The sequence below is a fragment of the Leptonychotes weddellii genome, chromosome 9 (assembly GCF_054177405.1).
Source record: "Leptonychotes weddellii isolate Sample4059 chromosome 9, ASM5417740v2, whole genome shotgun sequence".
In the NCBI taxonomy this organism is placed as follows: domain Eukaryota; kingdom Metazoa; phylum Chordata; class Mammalia; order Carnivora; family Phocidae; genus Leptonychotes; species Leptonychotes weddellii.
The window spans coordinates 125,405,883-125,424,443 of NC_138377.1; the positions used below are offsets into that span (position 1 = coordinate 125,405,883).

At 43.9% G+C, this 18,561-nt stretch overlaps 1 protein-coding gene and 1 long non-coding RNA gene across 11 annotated transcripts in view; one reads left to right on the top strand and one right to left on the bottom strand.

The window, feature by feature from the left end:
* Positions 1-18,561, bottom strand: part of ZFAND6 (zinc finger AN1-type containing 6) — a 69,087-nt gene continuing 50,526 nt past the window's right edge. For 4 of the 10 annotated variants that reach the window (XM_081831801.1, XM_081831796.1, XM_081831800.1 and 1 more), the window contains 5 exons: positions 14,048-14,218; positions 12,552-12,660; positions 11,719-11,819; positions 3,056-3,169; positions 1-915 (listed from right to left, as the gene is read on the bottom strand). In XM_081831801.1, the coding sequence (XP_081687927.1) occupies positions 767-915; positions 3,056-3,169; positions 11,719-11,819; positions 12,552-12,660; positions 14,048-14,201 (627 nt within the window). In that variant the 5' untranslated portion in view covers positions 14,202-14,218 and the 3' untranslated portion in view covers positions 1-766. Of the gene's footprint in view, positions 916-3,055; positions 3,170-11,718; positions 11,820-12,551; positions 12,661-14,047; positions 14,219-15,772; positions 15,859-16,245; positions 18,459-18,561 lie in introns of those variants that run through there. The other 6 variants (XM_081831802.1, XM_081831793.1, XM_081831795.1 and 3 more) reach the window with 5 other exon arrangements.
* LOC145723614 (uncharacterized) overlaps positions 18,023-18,561 on the top strand; it is a 1,147-nt gene continuing 608 nt past the window's right edge. Inside the window, exons 1-2 of the long non-coding RNA XR_014148863.1 lie at positions 18,023-18,081; positions 18,445-18,537. This is a non-coding gene — a long non-coding RNA (uncharacterized LOC145723614). The remainder of the gene's footprint in view (positions 18,082-18,444; positions 18,538-18,561) is intronic.

Genomic DNA, 18,561 nt, shown 5'->3' on the forward strand with positions numbered 1-18,561 from the left:
TTATGGTTTTCCTTTTTATTTAATCAAAGACTGGTGGGTAAACATAAATACAGCACAATTACTTCAGATCATTCTTCATATTGTATACACACAGACCGATGAACGTAATCTGAAAGAAACCTGCAGTCGGCAATGAAATGCATACAGCTTTTCCTTCCCTCGCTCAAAAAAATTTAAAAACACACAAACTTAGAATCTCATCAGCACACACTCTCCTGTGACAAATGATTCAGACATAAATAGTGGGTGCAAAGAAACCATAGGCTAACATATGCAGAACCTTTGTTAATGAAAACCCAGAAGCAGCCGTAAGGATGAAGATACATTCAGTGACTGGTAACTAGCTGTGCCCTGAGGGGCGCCATCGACAGAGATCGTGCTGCAGAGAAAAGCTATGTACACACACAATGAGAAAATAAACTGCAAGATCAACGCATGCATGTTTAATACTGGAAAAATCACGGCCCTCCAAAATTTCTCCACATTTGTTATAAAAGCCCTCTGCACTCAACTAAAATTAAAATGATCTTAAAAGGATAATACTTGTGAAGTTTACTTAAGTCTTTTCAGCCACAGAAACTGCAATGGAAATAAATGTTCAGAGTCATTTTCAAAACAAAAACAAAAATCTATTCTTCTGATGACATGCATGATTAAAAGGTCTATGCAAGATACATTGCTCTACATTCCCAATGACTAGGAAAAAAAACCTCAAGTCAATTTTTAGTTTGCAGATGGTCAAAGGATTTTGTATTCCAGCAGGAGTTCAAATCTTCTGGATCTTTTCACCAACAACTACTGGATTTTCTTTTCTGATTTTCTCAGCAGCATCAGCTTTGTAATTGTAAGAGCAATTGTGTACATCGGAGTAACGGTGTACACCACAGTAAACATTTCCACACCGGCATTCAAACCCTGAAAATGGATCAGTACACACACGTGAGTTGGATGGAAGGTCCGTTAAGTTCCTTAGTATCATTAATGTTAAAAATATCATGATTTAGGGCAGCCGTCTAAAGAATCATTCCAGATAGTTTCAGGACCTAGTAACGTTTTCAGAATTCACTAGTTGATAGCTTTCGTTTTATTCCTAGCTACAAATAGAGGCTTGTATGCCCAGCGGATCCTCGCCGCTTCTCCCCTGAGAGCTCAGTCTCTTCACCTGTGACGTGACCACAACTACTTCTTAGCAAAATCAGGACTGCTACACTGGATGGAAGACACTTCTCAAGCCCACATTCTAAATGTGAAATAAGCACACTCTCAGAAGGCAACCTGAAAACTGAACTAAGCAAAGGTGTAACGAGACTGCTGGGAGAACTGCTAAGAAACAGCACGCTCCGCACCCTGGCTTCCCGGGCAGACCCCCAGTGCAGAGGCGACCCAGCTCCTGCTGGCTGAGTGAGAGCAGGGCCTGGAGTCCAGAGCCTGAGCGTGAATCCGCTTACTAACGCAGGCAAATTACTTAGCTCCTCTGAGCCTCAGCTTCTGCATCTGTAATTTTGGAATAATAAATTACTATAGGGATTAAATGAGGAATGTGTTAAACGCTTAACATTTAGTAAACATGCCATAAATGCTATTTATTTTAGGGACATGCCCAAAGAGTTGAAGCCAAAAGAGAGAGAAAGAGAGAGTGTGGATAATCCATATCAAACCCGTCCTGATTCCCAAAATTAAGATTTTATGGTAGGAAGGAACCGTTGGAAATGGAGCAGAGGAATCAGTATTTCGAATGCTGACAGCTGATGGAAGCGTCCTCTACCACATTTTGTTTTTGCTTCAGAAACATATTCTGTAGCTTCATGATAAGGAATAGAAAATGAAGCCTACGGCAACACCAGGCTGACAGGCTGGACGGGATGGAAGTTACTACGCCTCAGCCTTCCAATCACGAAGTCTGAGAGTGTCTGAGATGCAGAAAGACTATTATTTGTTACTAAACATGTGTATTTTAAAATACCTGATTTGTTCATGCTTGTATTCTTTAAATAAACACATCTGCCAAAGCATGGGCCAGTCTTCAACACCTTTGATACCAGACTGCACTCCACCCTCCACCTTCTCTACAACCTGTTCCCTGGCCAGAGAAACCTTCCTGAGATCCTGAAACTCTCATCTACTCTTCTCAGCTCTGAAGTCAAATTTTTGTGGAGTATTCAGCACAATGCCAGGCACACAACAGATAATAAATGGATTCTTTCCAGCTGCGCGTGCTCCCCACCGTGGGGCACAGCCCACAGCAGCAGCCTTCTCAGGGGACACCCCTCTTCCCAGGCCACGTGCTACTGCCGCCCTCCCCAGCTCGGGCCCCTCAATGTGCCCCATTCTTTCCTTTATCCGACCTTCTGTTCAGGCTAATCTTTCTGCCCGAAATGGCCCTGTTTCCATCCATTCTAAGTCCTACTCATCGTTCAAGACCCAGCTGAAACACGCTGCCTCCATGACGCTCTCCGTGATGGGCCTCTACTCCCCTTCTTTTACATGAATTAATTAGGATACCTGTCCCTGAACTCCCAAAGTAATCCATTGACTGTACTCAATCTACTTCATTTGCTAAATATCCAGATAATATTTCAAGTATTTTTTCTTCCTCTCTTAGTAACAGAACCGTCTAACAGCTCTGTTGCAGTCTTGCGGCGGGGGGCTGACGCCTCACAAGGGCCAACTCACTGGGCCCTCACGAGCACCATCATCAGCCATTCTACGCAGACAAAGTACCTCTCGGCCTGCCAAGTACTTAACTACCCCCTTCCTCCGCAGCTTCTGGCTTTGCCACGGCAGGAGCCATGCCTTTCACAGCACCTGGCACTGTGATCCGACCTGTCGAATGCTCTCAAACCCAGCTGGAATGAATTTTTAAAAGAAAATCTATTCATTTCACTTTCAGGTATATAATTAAAGCTACTTTATTTAAGAAAATTCAGAAGCTGAAGTATATCCAGTATTAACTCTCATGGGAACAAAAATGATCTGCATTGAAGCCAGGAACAGTAAGCCATGCATTATTTTAAAATACAATCTTAAGTTTAAACCATTGGATTTAGGCCCTTACCAGTAAGTCCCACTTTCTTCCTGCACATGAAACAGCGATTCTTTTTTTGTTTTGGTTTTTCAAGAGACTTGCTTTGCTCTTCAGATGGCTGTTGTGCCGTATCTGATACTGAAGCTGACAAAAACAGGAAGGTGGTAAAATTTAATCATTCAGTAAGATTTTAATACTAGGTGGTGGCTGTCCCCCTGCCCCACCCTCAGTAGTGATCTGTTACTGGGCGGATAACTGAGGAATCTCTTAGCATGGAAAGATGCTTACAGTAAGTTACAAAGTAGACGTTAATACAACACCCTTTCCATTAAATCTATGTACCTATGTTATGCACTGTGTGCACACACAGGGAATCTAGAACATATACTGGAATGTTAACGGTGACTCCAGAGGTCTAGTGTGGTATTCCCTATTTTTTCTAGTAATTATGTATTTGACCCCCACGCAAATACTAGCTGGGTATTCTAAGGGGGTGTGTAAGAAAATGGCCACAACCCAACTCTGAAATATTGCTGGGGTCAGAACTATGTAGATTTCTCAGAGAACAAGGACAGAAAGGGCTGAAACCAAGATTAGATGGAACACTATGTTTAAAATTCTCAGAATGTTTCACATAAAACCTTTAAAATGTTAGGAAGATAAATTTATTAGAATGTTATAATTAGGATAATAAATGGACGCACGTAAGTAGCAAAACCAAGGCCAGCTGCACCAAGATTCGGTCAAAGCACTGTGCCCACATCTGAACCAATGTGAACCCTCCTGTCCCTCATCCCCTGGCCCTCCCGACGCTGTCACCGGAGTCAGAGTCTGTCACATGACACATCTCGCTCTAAAGCAACGACTTTCTGCAGCCAAGTTCTCGCCCTCTGAGTTTCTCAGCATCCAGTCCTCGAGGACTCTCCTGCTCAACCACTGTGGAGCCAGCCCTCTGCTCACACCACTTACAACCAATCCAAAGCATACAAAGTCTTCTAATCTCTGGCCTTCTGTCAACAGCCTTTCTGTGTGGAATGCTTTCCCGCGCCCCTCCTGTCCCACTCTCTCCCTGGCTTACTCGAATTGGGCTTTCTTGTTTAAGCTTATACCATCAACTCTTACTCCATCCTCTACCCAACGACTTCAACAGGAACCTTCCTATGGGCCCCATTAGTAAGGCCCACACTATTGGAACGGCCTCTTTGTCTTCACCCGGCTTAGCAGTGAGCTCCTCCAGCGCAGGAGCTTGTCCTCTCCACTCCTGCTCCAGCCGGCCCTGGCACCCTGACCACAGGGCAGGTGCCTCACAAAACCTGCTCAGCTGCATTCCTTAATTACTCACCCACTGCAGTCATGTGCCCCAGTTGCCCCAATTCCACGGTAAGTGAGCCCACCAAGGGCCGGTGGTATCTTACTTCCCATATGAATCTCCAGCACCCATCACAATGAACTATACACAGCAGATGCACAAGCATTTGACCTAATGGATTCTAACCTGCTTATGTTAACTATATTAGCTCCCATTTTAACAAAATATGACAAAGACAAAACACCACAAACGAACAAGTAAACTCCACCTAGAAATTCTGAAACCAGATGGGAGACAGCTGTGCTAATATAAACATTTCAAACAGATTATGGACACATAAAACCTTTTATTATTAATAAATAAATAACCTCAGAATGTGAACTCTATGACGGTAGCGGCTGAACGTCTTGCTTACTTATTTTATCCACAGCTCCTAGAACAGTATCAAATAACATTTTGCTATGTGTAAAGAGCTCAAAAATAGTTTAACTTGCCATCAGAAAAGAATCTGTTTATTGTCTCTGAAATGTGTAAGCCATAATATCCAACCTGTTCTCCCAACTGTGATAGTCACACAAACTTACACAAATAATGCTTAAATTACAGCAACAACACAAACTCCAAGAAAACTTTAACAAAACCAGGTGAACTACTGAGGCACAAACTTTGGAATCTGGAAATGGAGGAGAGTGAAGATACGTTTCCCTGCCCCCCCCCCCCACACTCCTGCACACACACGTCTCAGCCCTAATGCTCTGTCCACAGCAGATGCACAACCTTTAGAGTTAAGGATCCACAGGCAGCCCGAGAGCTGGTGAGCGAGGGATAGCATCTGAGGCTGATCATCGTCCACTCATGACCCCATGAGACTAAGGTGACCTTCGCTTGCCTCCAGCTACCGACTGCCAGCTTGAATTGAAACATTCACCACATCAAGTTCATGGGCAAGATGACCTAGTATTGTGTAAACGCCTAGGATTCCCGGAAATTACCCATTTCCTTATATGTGAGATTTAAGACCAAAGCATGCCTTATCAAACTCTTAATCATGTAAAAGGAAACAATTCTGTCTTTTAAAAGGGCCATAAACATATTGAACCTGAAGCCAAAATGAGAAGTGTCCTCAGAACTAGGCAGTTTCTCACAGTGTGACAGGAGAACTGGATACAAGGTCAGCTGCTTGTTAATGACTGAGAACAGGCAGCCGCCTACGTCCTATCTGCTGGTCTGCAAGGTCTGTTTGGGAGGCCTAGGCATGAAGGCTGGGAAGTAAACTTAAATCCCAACTAGACAAAGTCTACTGGCCAGTAATTTTAAGATACTTCACAAGCCCTCTGGCTCTGGGTCCTGCTAAAAAAATACACAAATATAACAGTAAGTATATAAACTATCTAGCATTACTTCTGTTACCCTTGTTTGGAAGCACATTAATACACATGATGAATACTAACAACCTGGGAGTCATCTGACAGCAGACACAATCCCCACGTAATGTAATAATGCGCACGTCTTCCTCACACAGTAGGACCAGTCCCCCCCTGTCGGAGGTCAGACGAAGCTCGGTGCTTGGGGGCTTCTGCTCACCACTTACACCCAGTGCTGACACCGAGTGGTCCCTCGACAGACACTTCCTGAATGAACATACACTTTTCCAACGACCCACTGGGAGAACATTTATTTTCCTTCTCTGTACTTCATTTTATGCAAAATGAGGGGTTGAACCAAATGATCTTTAAGTTATTCCTAGCTCAAAAATTCTTTACAAAATGACATTTTAAATATTCAAGGGAAAAATAAGCCTTACAGTACAGCAGGGTCCAAAAAAATAGACCAAGCCATAGATTTAATTATATATTTTCCAACCACTGTGTTAAAAAGTATAGAAGAGCAAAATTAATATATATTATCATTTAAAATGTAATCAGTATTTAAAGTATTAGTGAGATATTTCTCATCTTTTTGATACTCAGTCTCTGAAACCTACGTATACATTACACTACTAGCAAACAAGTATGTACTAAACTAACTTCAGACCGGCCACCTCTCAAGGGCTCAGTAGTACCCAAGACCAGCGGCCACCTTTCTGGACAGAGCAGCTCTGTGCAGGACAGCAGTTTCTATTAGCAGCTATCTGGGAACAAAGAAGTGTCACATTAATCTTCTTAAAATACAACTTTGTGTCATCCTTAAAAAAAAAAACAAAAAAGCAACCAGCCTTCACAAGGCTCTCTCCCCTACCCATGGATTAGAACCCAGTACCTCAGGAATCTTCCATGAGCTGCTTTCAACAACCTTCTCGGCTTTCGTCCCAGCACAGCCCTGCTGAACGGGCCCCTCCAGCAAGTGCCGCCCCCGCCGCCCCCGGGGGGGGCCTGTGCAACCGCAGACGGCCCTCTTCACTGCACCTGCCTCCCGCCTACATGAACCACACGGCCTGTGGTGCCCGTGCCTGGCTTCTTGTACTCTGCATGTTTTCACCCCTGCTGTGGCAGGGATCAGAACTTCGACTCCCTTCCCGGCTGAGGAACACTCCAGAGTATGGACAGCCCACATCTCGTTTATCCAGTCCCCTGCTGATGGCCATCTGGGTTGTTGCCACGTTTTGGTAACTATGCACAATGCTGCTACGAACACTGTGAACACACACGTTTCTGTGTGGACACGTTTTCAATCCCCTGGGAATTAGGAATGCAATTTCTGGGTCATACGGGTAACTCTCTGACTTTCTGAATTCAACGTGTAACTGCCACACTGCTTCCCAAAGCAGCTGCACCACTGTACGTCCCCAACAACCATGCACTAGGGCTCTAATTTCTCCATATCCTTCACACTTGACCATTTGCATAGCTTCTTTGGAAAAACATCTATTCAAATCCTTGCCCTTTAAAGAACTGCTCTTTCTATTGTTGGAATTTAAAACATTCGTTATATAATCTTATCAGATCTATGATTCGCAAATATTTTCCCCATTGTGTGGACTACCTTTTCGCACTCTTGATGGTGTCCCTTGAAGCAAACAGGTTCCGGTGTGTCTGTGTTCCTCTGGTCGCTTGTGCGTCAGGTGCCCCACCTAAGGAAGCGCTGCCTGAGCCAAGGTCTTGAAGACTTACGCCTGTTTTTCTTTTAAACGTTTTACAGTTTTGGCTCCTATGTTCTAGTATTCTGGTGTAAACTTTTATATAAGGTGTGAGTAGAGGTCCAATTTTACCCTTTTAACTATCCATCATCACCTGCTGAAGCCTACTCCTCCCCTACTGGACGATCTTGGCACATTTGTTGAAAATCAACTGCCCGTGACTGTCAGAGTGTATTTCTGGACGCCGGTCCTACCCCCGCGATCCACAGGAGTGTCCTCACGCCTGCATCTGTAGCCTCAGTTACTGCAGCTTGTGCTCAGCTTTGAAACTGGGAATTGTTAGTCTTCCTCAGCTCTGTTCTACTTTTTCCAAGACTGTTTGGCTATTCTCACCCAGACTTTAAAATCAGAAGAAATCTGCTTTTTAATCCAGACAGCTTTCTCAAATTTGTCTAACGGGACTGTTTCTCTTGGATTGTTCTGAGCCACCGAGCTGTCCACTCAATTCTGTATGAAGTCAGGATCCCTAAGAGTTGGAGTCTGGGGAATCTAGTTCACTCTGTCAACTCTAGGAGACAATCCCTGTCCACCGTTCTGACAATAACTCAGTCCTCCTAGAATGCGTCACTGATGAAGGGCTCAGCACCTCATCTCGTGCTACTGTTGGAAGCTTCACAAGTCTCTCTTATCCTAAGCCTCCTGTAACTGCCACATCCCTGTGGCATTGCAGAGAATAAGAATATCCTTTGTGGTGTATAAAACCCATTTCACATCCATCATTTCACTGACTTCTAGCACCCTGTAAGGTGGATGTGGCTATTACTTATTCTCCTTTAAAAGTAATAAAAGTATGGCTCAGTGGGGGCATCAACAAATGAAAATAGAACCTCTGGGGCCCCTGGGTGGCTCAGTTGGTTAAGCACCTGCCTTCGGCTCAGGTCATGATCCCGGGGTCCTGGGATCGAGTCCCGGCTCAGTCCCCCTTCCCTGCTCAGCGGGGAGTCTGCTTCTCCCTCTCCTCCCCGCTCATGCTCTCTCTCTAATAAATAAATAAAATCTTTAAAAAACAAAAGGAAGGAAGGAAGGAAGGAAGGTAGGAAATAGAACCTCTGATCCAAATTCCATTTCTTTTTCCTAAGGTTCAGGATGTGAGGGACTGAGAGGTTAACCAAAGTGAAGCACAACGTGCAGGAAGGCAATCAAGTACGATGGCGTAAAGTGCACCGAAACACTTTAAAAAATGTTTTTAAAACTAGCTTTTGTGGGGCGCCTGTGTGGCTCAGTCGTTAAGCATCTGCCTTCAGCTCAGGTCATGATCCCGGGGTCCCGGGATTGAGCCCCGCATCGGGCTCCCTGCTCAGTGGGGAGCCTGCTTCTCCCTCTCCCTCTGCCTGCCTCTTTGCCTACTTGTGCTCTTTCTATCTCTCTGTCAAATAAATAAACAAAATCTTTAAAAAAAAAACACTAGCTTTTGTGAACTGAAAATCTGACGTTCCTAAGTGAGACTACGTGGACTATTGCTACTTGTTAAGTTAGAAGAATAATTACATGAGAAACATGCTATAACATTCAAAGAGGAGGAAAACTCTTCAGAGCCACGAGGACACTCTTCAGCACCACCCGCCTGGTGGCAACACAGCCTAATTATAAGCAGAACACCTACTGAGGAAGAAGTCATTCCAAGGACGCTTATCGGAAAACTCCAATAAAGAACGTTAGGAAATGCTGGCTTAGATGCATGGCTGCTACTCATGAACCCTCTCCCTGGGATGATCTTCCCATCTAAATCAATTTCCCTGAGGGATGCAAATGGAGTAATACAGGAGAAAGTAGATACTTGGCTGGTCACCAAGGCAGACGACACCACCCTGGCCGGGGGGGGCTGCACGGCCCAGGCTAGCGAGCACGACAACTGTCCGGGAAAGAATCCTGGCCTGGAGTCGGGTGCCCGGGTTCCAGCTCCAGGTCAAATGACTACAGCACTGGAGTCCAAGACTTTTCTCTGTCAGTGTTTGTCCATCCACCAAAGAGATGGAAGAAAATACTCTCTGCATTTGTTTCTATCAACAGGGAAATCACAAGTAAGTTTATGTTATGAGTGTACGTGCACACCGACACGCATCCACACACGCATTTCCCCTGCTACTGAGAATCTGCTATATGCACTTCACGTTTATGAAAAACCTATATTAGTACCTGTTTTTGCTAACAAAGATATCGGCCAAAGAGAATTTTCGCTTTTATGAAATGGTAATTGCCTCTTTACACCATTTTAGTTTACAAAACGTTTCACCAAAATGCTCTACTTTTGGATAGCAGGGAAACCTGTATTTGTGCACGTTTACAATAAAAGAAGACATTCTTAATTCAACAGCATAAGCAAAACCTTTTTAAAAACTAGGCTGTTAAGAAATTTTATGCACTGAAAACGAATCCTCTCAAACTCAGATGAAACTTGTACCAGATTTTCCAAAGATTCTGCAATGCTAAAATAATGAATGCTAAGTTTTTAAGAGGTACTTATAAGCTAATACTGGTTTAACCTTAAAAGTCACTGAAATCATACATGAAAAAAGGAGTCTAAATTTTTAAAACCCCTTATGATTTCTCCTCATACAGCTTCAAGACCACCTTCTGCATTCCTGTCCTCAGGGCTAGGTACAGAAAACTACCCTGTTCTCCATACACCACGAATGGTATAAAAGCACTTTACATGGTCACAGGTGGCCAACCTCTCTTCACCTTTTGTCAGACTTGTACAGTAATTGCGACCGTGTCCGTAAGCGGCACACATTTTGTTCACGACCAACATTCTAAACTTTGTTCCACCGTGAGATAATAACATCTTCATGATTAGCAGCCTGTTTTCATTTTTCCTTACTTAGCTCTCTTCCCAAACTGCTAAGCAACCCTTGCTTCTAGAAACTCTCCGACGTGGGCACCTGTGGGCTGAAATTAACCAGGGCCCAGATGACTTCTCCTTCCTTTGCCGACTCGTCCTCCAACCTGCTCCTCCTAATTTTAGCTCCTCATTTTTCAACATGTGCCAAGGACATCCAAATAGCAGACATAATACTCATCACACATCTGAATACCAATTATCTATCGACAACCTCCAACAGAGCAAATTCTGAAAGGTGATCCCGTCCGACTTACTGAGCGCGCATCCTGTCTGGCCACACCACCCCTTTGAGCCCCCCGTCTAAAGCAGCCGGCCACTGCCGCCGTCACAAAACCAAACGCTTTACCACCCTTCTCCTACTTCCCATGCCCCAGGGATAAGTAAATCTTAGGGATTTTTCTATTTCTTCCCTTCCTAAAATTTTTCTTTTTAACAAAAAAATAAGACATTTTCACTTGTAATGTTTATTAATTTACAATAATATGCTGCATGGAAGAGAATACTGATGTTGGCCAGACAGTATATTTTCTTGCTACAGCAAAATCTACAAACAGGCCAACTATGCCAATCATTTCTCGGGCATGAACTCAGAGCAAGGGGAACTAGCCAGCTCAGCCACATTCAAACTTCAGCAAACGTAAGCTAAGATGACGAGACACACCTGCCGCTACCATGCGGACACCATGTTCGATGGAAGGTCTCACTGGCCCGGAGAGCTTCTCTCTCTAAGCCAGGCCGTAGGCTCAGCCGTGGGCTTACCTTTCCCGAGTGTCCTTCTTCAGTGAGCCAGTGTCTCCACATGAGCACAGGCTATCTACCAGTCTCCTCAGTCTCTCTACCATCTCTGCCGCCGAGAAAGCCTTCCTACATCATTCTGACGCACATGATGGGGATGGAAAGAGTGTGGGCAAGAGCAAGAGGCACCGTGCTGTGAAGACGAGAAACTGAACGTGACGGCTGCCCTCGCACCCCACACGGGGAGAGAGGGACGACCGCCAGTCACGTCCAACGGTCTAACGACCCGAGTCAAAAGGTAAGAGATTCCCCCTAAGCCGAAGCCATAGTTGCTTGCAGGGGAAATAATATTTAGGTTAAACTGGTAAAAATAACAGTAAAAGAGAACAGTATAATACCACTATTCATTCACTTAGTTCTCAAACTAAACAAATTTACAATTTTCTACATTTACATCGACGACATAAATTATGTATCAGCGTGAAGTGGCTCCCAACATTTCAGTCCATTAAATACTTGAAGATGTAAAATATTCTGCTCATAAAGAAAATAAATATAAAAATATATTTTAGGCAGGCAATTTAAAAGAATATATGCTCCGAGGACAGTGCCTGGCCTGTGATCCTCAGCTGTTAAATGGATGACGGAAGTGAGTTAGCTCATGTGCAAACCTTGCAGGTCTTCTGTTTCGGGTCCTGATTTGTCCACAGATGTACTGTCCACTTGGGAAGATGCTACAGATTCTGATAAAAGTGACTGATTTGATACAGGGCTAGAAAAGCAAAAATACGTAGATTTACAAAATGATCATCTCCACGCAGGAACAGTAACCAGAGTGACGTAATAAATCTGAGTTCAACATATCTAAGCACATCATTATAAGAATGAACACGGAGATACTGTTCTGTAACTTCGCATTAACCAGAGCGCCATGAACCCAGAGACCAGTCTGGACCAGAAGTTCAAGGCATTAGCAATAAGAGCAACAGTGAGTGGTCTCTGTGCATGAATTCACCACATGAACACTGGCTCGGCCACACCCGGCTTCAGGAGCCGGGTTACAACGCGGGAAAGGACGTGCTGGGCAGCAGAACTGGGTGTCCCCCATCACGAACTGGGGAAAGGACTAGAGTAGAAACGTCATCCTTGTTTCCTAATAGCAGAGGACAAGGGAAGCAAGTACTTCTGTGTTTTCAGGCTTCTACATGGCGGGACTTCCGGAGAGAACAGGAAGCGAGGGCATGGCCCAAGCCAGGGAGCGAGGAGCCCAGAGGGGCCTGCACCACAGGCACTGACCCCCGCAGACACCGGCCCCGGTGAGAACCCAGCATCTGAATTCAGCAGGAAGCCTCTTCTGACTAGTCAGTAGTGAGACAGATGCAGTGTTAGGCTGGCTAACCTACAGGGACTTGACCTCCCTCTCCCTCACGGCACTAATCAGACAGAGGACACATGCCTCCTCCGTCACCAGCTCGCCAACCGGCACTCGGAGCCTGTGTCTTACCTTGGCTGCACAGAGGCAGACGTGGAGTCTAGTGGTGACTGGGCATCCGGGACGCTGCCGTCTGTGCACTGGACGGGTAAAGATTCAGACAGACTACTGACAGAAGCTGCTGCAACAGAACCACATTGCGTATTAGGGACTCTGAGCTCTGGGCATTCCGACACCTTGTCTAAAATAGAGAACAGCTATCTGCAAACTAGAGTAGACAAATCTTGTCTTACCACACCTATAATATGCTGCTTCATTACTTTTAAAAATTTTCAATAATTTTCCAATGGAAAAAAGGTAATTTAAACCAAGAAAGAAACCACATACATACTGTATATATTAATAAACTGAACTACTTCTCAGGACTGCGGGTCACTCACACCCTTGAATTCACACACATCTTGCAAGTACTAGTGCACAAAGTATTTAAAACAAAAGATGGGGCGCCTGGGTGGCTCAGTCATTAAGCGTCTGCCTTCGGCTCAGGTCATGATCCCAGGGTCCTGGGATCGAGCCCCACATCGGGCTCCCTGCTCGGCGGGAAGCCTGCTTCTCCCGCTCCCACTCCCCCTGCTTGTATTCCTGCTCTCGCTGTCTCTCTCTGTCAAATAAATAAATAAAATCTTTAAAAAAAAACAAAAAAATCCCAAAAGATGGAGCAGCTGAGGCAAACATAAGTTCAGAATTGAAATCTATGCTCAGCACGTTAGGTTATTCTTTTCCCTGTTCTTCATAAGGCAGAAATGTAGATGGTGATTTAATTAAAAAACAATTTATATTCATTTGATCTTGGCCTTGAGAAAATTTGGAGAAATTCTGATTAAATGGTTCTAGCTTTTGGCTTGAACACGAAGCAACAATGAGAAGACCCCACACAGAATTTTACATGAACCAAGTAACAGCCTTCACTGACTGCTACACTCTGTGAAGCCCACACTCGGAATCCTCCTGATCCTTCCAATACAACCACTGACCCCAAACCCATTTCCACAACCCCAAAAGAACCCTCGGACACACAGAACGCACCCGGAGTTGAAGTGAGCCAGTGTTGAACACCCCTTGCTCTCAGTCACACTGCTGCACCTCTCTTCCCTTACGGCGTACGGCTCTCTCTAAAGTCAGCTGGGGCCACCTGTAACCCACTCTTTCCTTCTACAACTACGTTGGCTCCAAAAGGCATCCCAGGTAAAATAACCGAGGTCCTCACAACACTCCCTCCTTTACAGCTGACTTGCCCAGATACCCCCATATACTCAAAGTATGCTTGTGTTTTCATAAGAGAACAGAGCTCTGTAGCACAGCAGGTAAGGCTGTGGAATGGATTTGTTCTGGTTACTTTCCGTGGGTAAGGATACCACTGACAACGAAGACATGTAGGGAGGAATTTTCCTGATATGAATGCAGTAAATATAAGCACAATATGAGAGTAGGAAAAAGTATCCGGTGCATCGTGCTGTCCAAATCCATCCCAATGATGAATACCACTGGGTTTTGACAGAATTACTTACCAGGTGGGCTTATTCTACCATTACTACTATTCTGTCTTTGAAGATGTTCTTTATAGCACACTGAACACATGCCATTCGTACGAGGGTTTCCGTAAAATCCGCAGCCAGTGGAACAAAGCATAGGCACTTGGCTGTGATTAGTTTCTTGAGCCATGTTCCTCTGTTGCACACCTGAAATTTACACAGAATTAGTAAAGAATTCAGACACACTGCAGCCACACATTATCCACATTTGCTTTATAAAAAAAAAAAACAAAAAACCCACATACACTCCTGCCCTAAATCATTCTATACACCTGTCTCAAGACCTAGGGCTAAGGTAGAGAGAAAAAATAATGACCAAAAGATACAAAACGAATTTTTATCTCCAACCTTCTCTACACAAGAAGGTCTGTACTGGCTCAGAAAATGTAAACAACTCAAGGGATAGCTCTGTTCTGAAGACTCTACACCACCAGAACGTTAAGGAAAACCCTTCAAGGCTAGCTAGTTCAGTATGGACTCCGAATAATAAGAAATACATTATATGTTTTCCTATATGTTATACTATTAATTTCTAAGCATTAACACTTTTGCTCAAAGTTCACTGAGCATACCTGTATAATGTATTCTGTTTAAAAAGCATTTTACAGAATACCAATGCTGGTGAAGACAGGAAGAAATGGGCAGAATGCGGGGGAAATGAGGAACTGGCCCAAACTTTCTGGCAAACAATTTAGCAATTCACTGTAAGAGCCTTACAAAACTGCCCTCAGAATCAGTCACTCCCCTTCAGGGTCTTCAACGGAACACCTAGGGTTGGTCAGAAGAAAGACCAACACACAAGGGATGTGGTCCACAGCACCACTGATAATGTTGGTAAATTTCAAATACATGCTCAACATCAGGAGAATGAGTTTTTTTCAAAAGTTATGGGTTATTAAAACATTTTAGTAGACTTTTTGGTGGAGGATAATGCTGATAACAAATGAAAAGACAAAACGTGAAATATATATATGATATGTTGTCAATCAGGACAAAAAGAATCTACAGTCATCAAGAAGGACAGGAAAGAATGTATCCTAGGACGGCAAAGCTAATGGTGCCTTCTGATTTGCACATTTTTTGAACTTTTAAAATCCTCTTAAATGAAGGTACAACTTGCCTAATTGGGAACGAAATATTTATTTAAGATGAAAGAGCGGCCATGACACAGGGCTGTCTGGAAACCACACACAGGCGGTCATCAATCACAGCAGATGGAAGAGCCCCATGTGCCACTTCTCCCACAGAGTGAGGGATCCTTTGGCATGAGTAACATGACAGAAGGTAATACAGACTATTTAAAAAAAAAAACAAACCCTCCCAAATGAAATGAAGGTTACTCCAAAAAGGGTGTATGTGTATTTAAAGACAAGTCTCTGCAAAGACCCTAAGGGATAAGAACCACCAAATGAGGACAAGGTTTTGCCACTAAAGTTGTCCCGAATAGATCAACAATGAAGGAAAGCATTCAACGTTTATCACTGACAGATTTTTTCTTTATGTAAATTGCTTGAAAAGACCGTTGGGGGTGTGGGGGTGGCGTCCTTAACGCAAATTTCAGAACCAAGAACAATAATGCATTTGACAGGATTACAAAACAAGGCAGCTGGTCTTGCATTTGCCTTTAAAAAGAACTATCCTAAAACTACTGAGAACATTTACAACTTTAGCCCGGGAATACAATTTGGGATGTTGACAAACCTCTTTCTTACTCCATGATGGCAAATCACTTCAGAATCCAATCTTGGCTGTTCTGCTCTCTCTCTGTATGGGCTACTTTGGTAATTCTATAAATATACGTATCAAATAAAAAAAATACCAAAGATGGGATAGAAAAGCTAATGGCAAACATTCTGTGGGGATTTGTGGCCTCTGTTCCCGGGGGACAGTGTGTTTGTCTGGTGTTGGTTATCAGGGTAACTGCCCAAGGTCAGGCATGCAGCTAATACGTGATGGAGCTCAGACTCCATTCGGGCAGTCCGGCTCAAAGCTCTTGTTCGAAATTAGTGTTTCTCCAAGGGTGCTTCCGTGGACCCCCAGGGAGGTCAGAACCGTTTCCACGCTAACGCTAACTGGCTATTTGCCCCTCCCACCATGTTGCCTTGTGCACCAGTGGTCACATGCCGGGAGCCCTATCAGGAGAGCAGCCCCAAGACTAGCTGCACCCCGCTCACCACGCTCTCACAGCAACACAACCAACTTCATCCCATCTTGAGCCTGAACACACGTCTTGGTAGTATTCAGGGTGACTGGAAGTCTGCAGAGTGCGCCTGCTGCATACAGAAGCGTGGAGAGGGCGGGAAGGAGAGACACCTGCTCAACTGCTCAGGCTGCAAGCTGCCCGTCACCTTTTTCATGGAAGAGGTTTTGCATTTCAAGGAACAACTGGCAAAGTCTGGTTATTTAGACTTGTGTCTACAGCAGACACTTTCTCAAAAATGAGCAAAGTGAGCCTGTCACTTCAAGAAAAATAACAGCATTTATTGCCAAGGACCACATTCAAGAAAAAAAAAAAAAAAAGCTTGGCAAGTATCTCCAATTTGTAGAGTTTCTGGTAAGATCAGTAGTGATATTGATGACATGTGAGTGGCTGGTACTGTATCAACATCTGCAAGATCTGTGTAAGTCAGAGAACCAGTATTTTCCAGGGACCAATGTATGACGGCACAAAATGATTCATCAACAAAGGATCCCTTCAAAGTGAAAGACCAATGAATTTTCAAGTAATGGGACAAAAGTTTTTTATATACAGTTTGAGATTCTAGAATGCAACTAACCCTTTAAGAAACTACAAATTGCCAAGTTTTGGTATAAGATCTCTATTATCTGAAAAGGTTGTTAAAACATTCCCTCCTTTTCCAATGACCCATCTGTATGATACCAGTTTTTCTTTTGTAACAGATTAAATGCAGAGCCAACTATGAGAATCTTGCTGTTTGCAAAAATGTCTAACGATGCCACTTTTCTCACTAAACCTTTTTGGTGGTGGGCGGGGGTGAGGGAAAGGATGGTTATTTTTGATAAAATATTTTTAAAAATTAATATATTGCAATTTTTCTCAGCTTTCATTTGTAACAGGATAAATATTACTAGGTATAACACACATAAATGAAAGTTCTTCAGGGTCCTCAGTAATTTTAGAGAATATGCAAGTCCTTAAATCCACTGCTGTAAACCATGCATTCCCAATGTAGACAGTATCACCTCAAGAGGACAAACACCAACTCTTTGGGGTAAGGAGGCACACAAAATACCTCACTCTGTATGTATAAAACACAGATATACATGGAATACATAAACAGAAATACAGTATATCTGTGGAATTAAAATTTCATGGAGGTAGAGGCCAATTAGGAAAAACTATTTTAAAAGGCTTTTGTCAGGGAAGAAATAAAAAAAAAAGAGAGCTTGAGAAACACTGTTCTAAACCACCATTATCCTCTGTTGCCTATTAATGATTTTACAATGGTATTGAGAAGGTCGGAATTGAAGGGACCTTCTCCAGTGGCACAGATAAACCTTTCAGCATCTGGCCGGCAATCATAAGCACCCAGAAAGGGAAATATTCTAGTTCTTTAAAAAAACAGTCACAGATGACAATACAACTACCAAGCTTTTGTTCACAATACCTGCTTCTGAACAATAAAATTCAAAAACACGCAGCACTAGCAATTTCCCCAAGCCAACTGCCGTGCACAGCAGCAAATTAACAATGATTTTTGTAAGTTGAGCTTTCTTATTAAAAAACAAAACAAAACAAAACAAAACAAAAAACCCAACAATTATCTTGGCAGGTAAAAAGCACAAAGGACTTCACAGGCTACTTAAAAAGAAAAAAAAAAAAAAAGACAACCTTATTTATTCATCTTTAGGCCACAAAATGTACCTTTCTGTGAAGACTCACAAAAAGAACCACCACCATAAAAGGGTATCTTAGTTTATCCCAATGTGCAGTGGTAAAGATGGAAAAACCGAAGTCCTGCCTTCCCGCTGCTGCACCTTCTTGGCAGGTAAGGACTCTGCGGGGCCATCAGTCTGACACTAGGAGGGAAGAAGGTAGGACTCTGCGGGGCCATGAGTCTGACACTAGGAGGGAGGAAGGTAAGGGCTCTGCGGGGACATCAGTCTGACACTAGGAGGGAAGAAGGTAGGACTCTGCGGGGACATCAGTCTGACACTAGGAGGGCAGAAGGTAAGGGCTCTGCAGGGCCATCAGTCTGACACTAGGAGGGAAGAAGGTAGGACTCTGTGGGGTCATCAGTCTGGCACTAGGAGGGAAGAAGGTAGGACTCTGCGGGGACATCAGTCTGGCACTAGGAGGGAAGAAGGTAGGACTCTGCGGGGACATCAGTCTGGCACTAGGAGGGAAGAAGGTAAGGACTCTGCAGGGCCATCAGTCTGGCACTCAGGAGGGAAGAAGGTAAGGACTCTGCGGGGCCATCAGTCTGGCACTAGGAGGGAAGAAGGTAGGACTCTGCGGGGCCATCAGT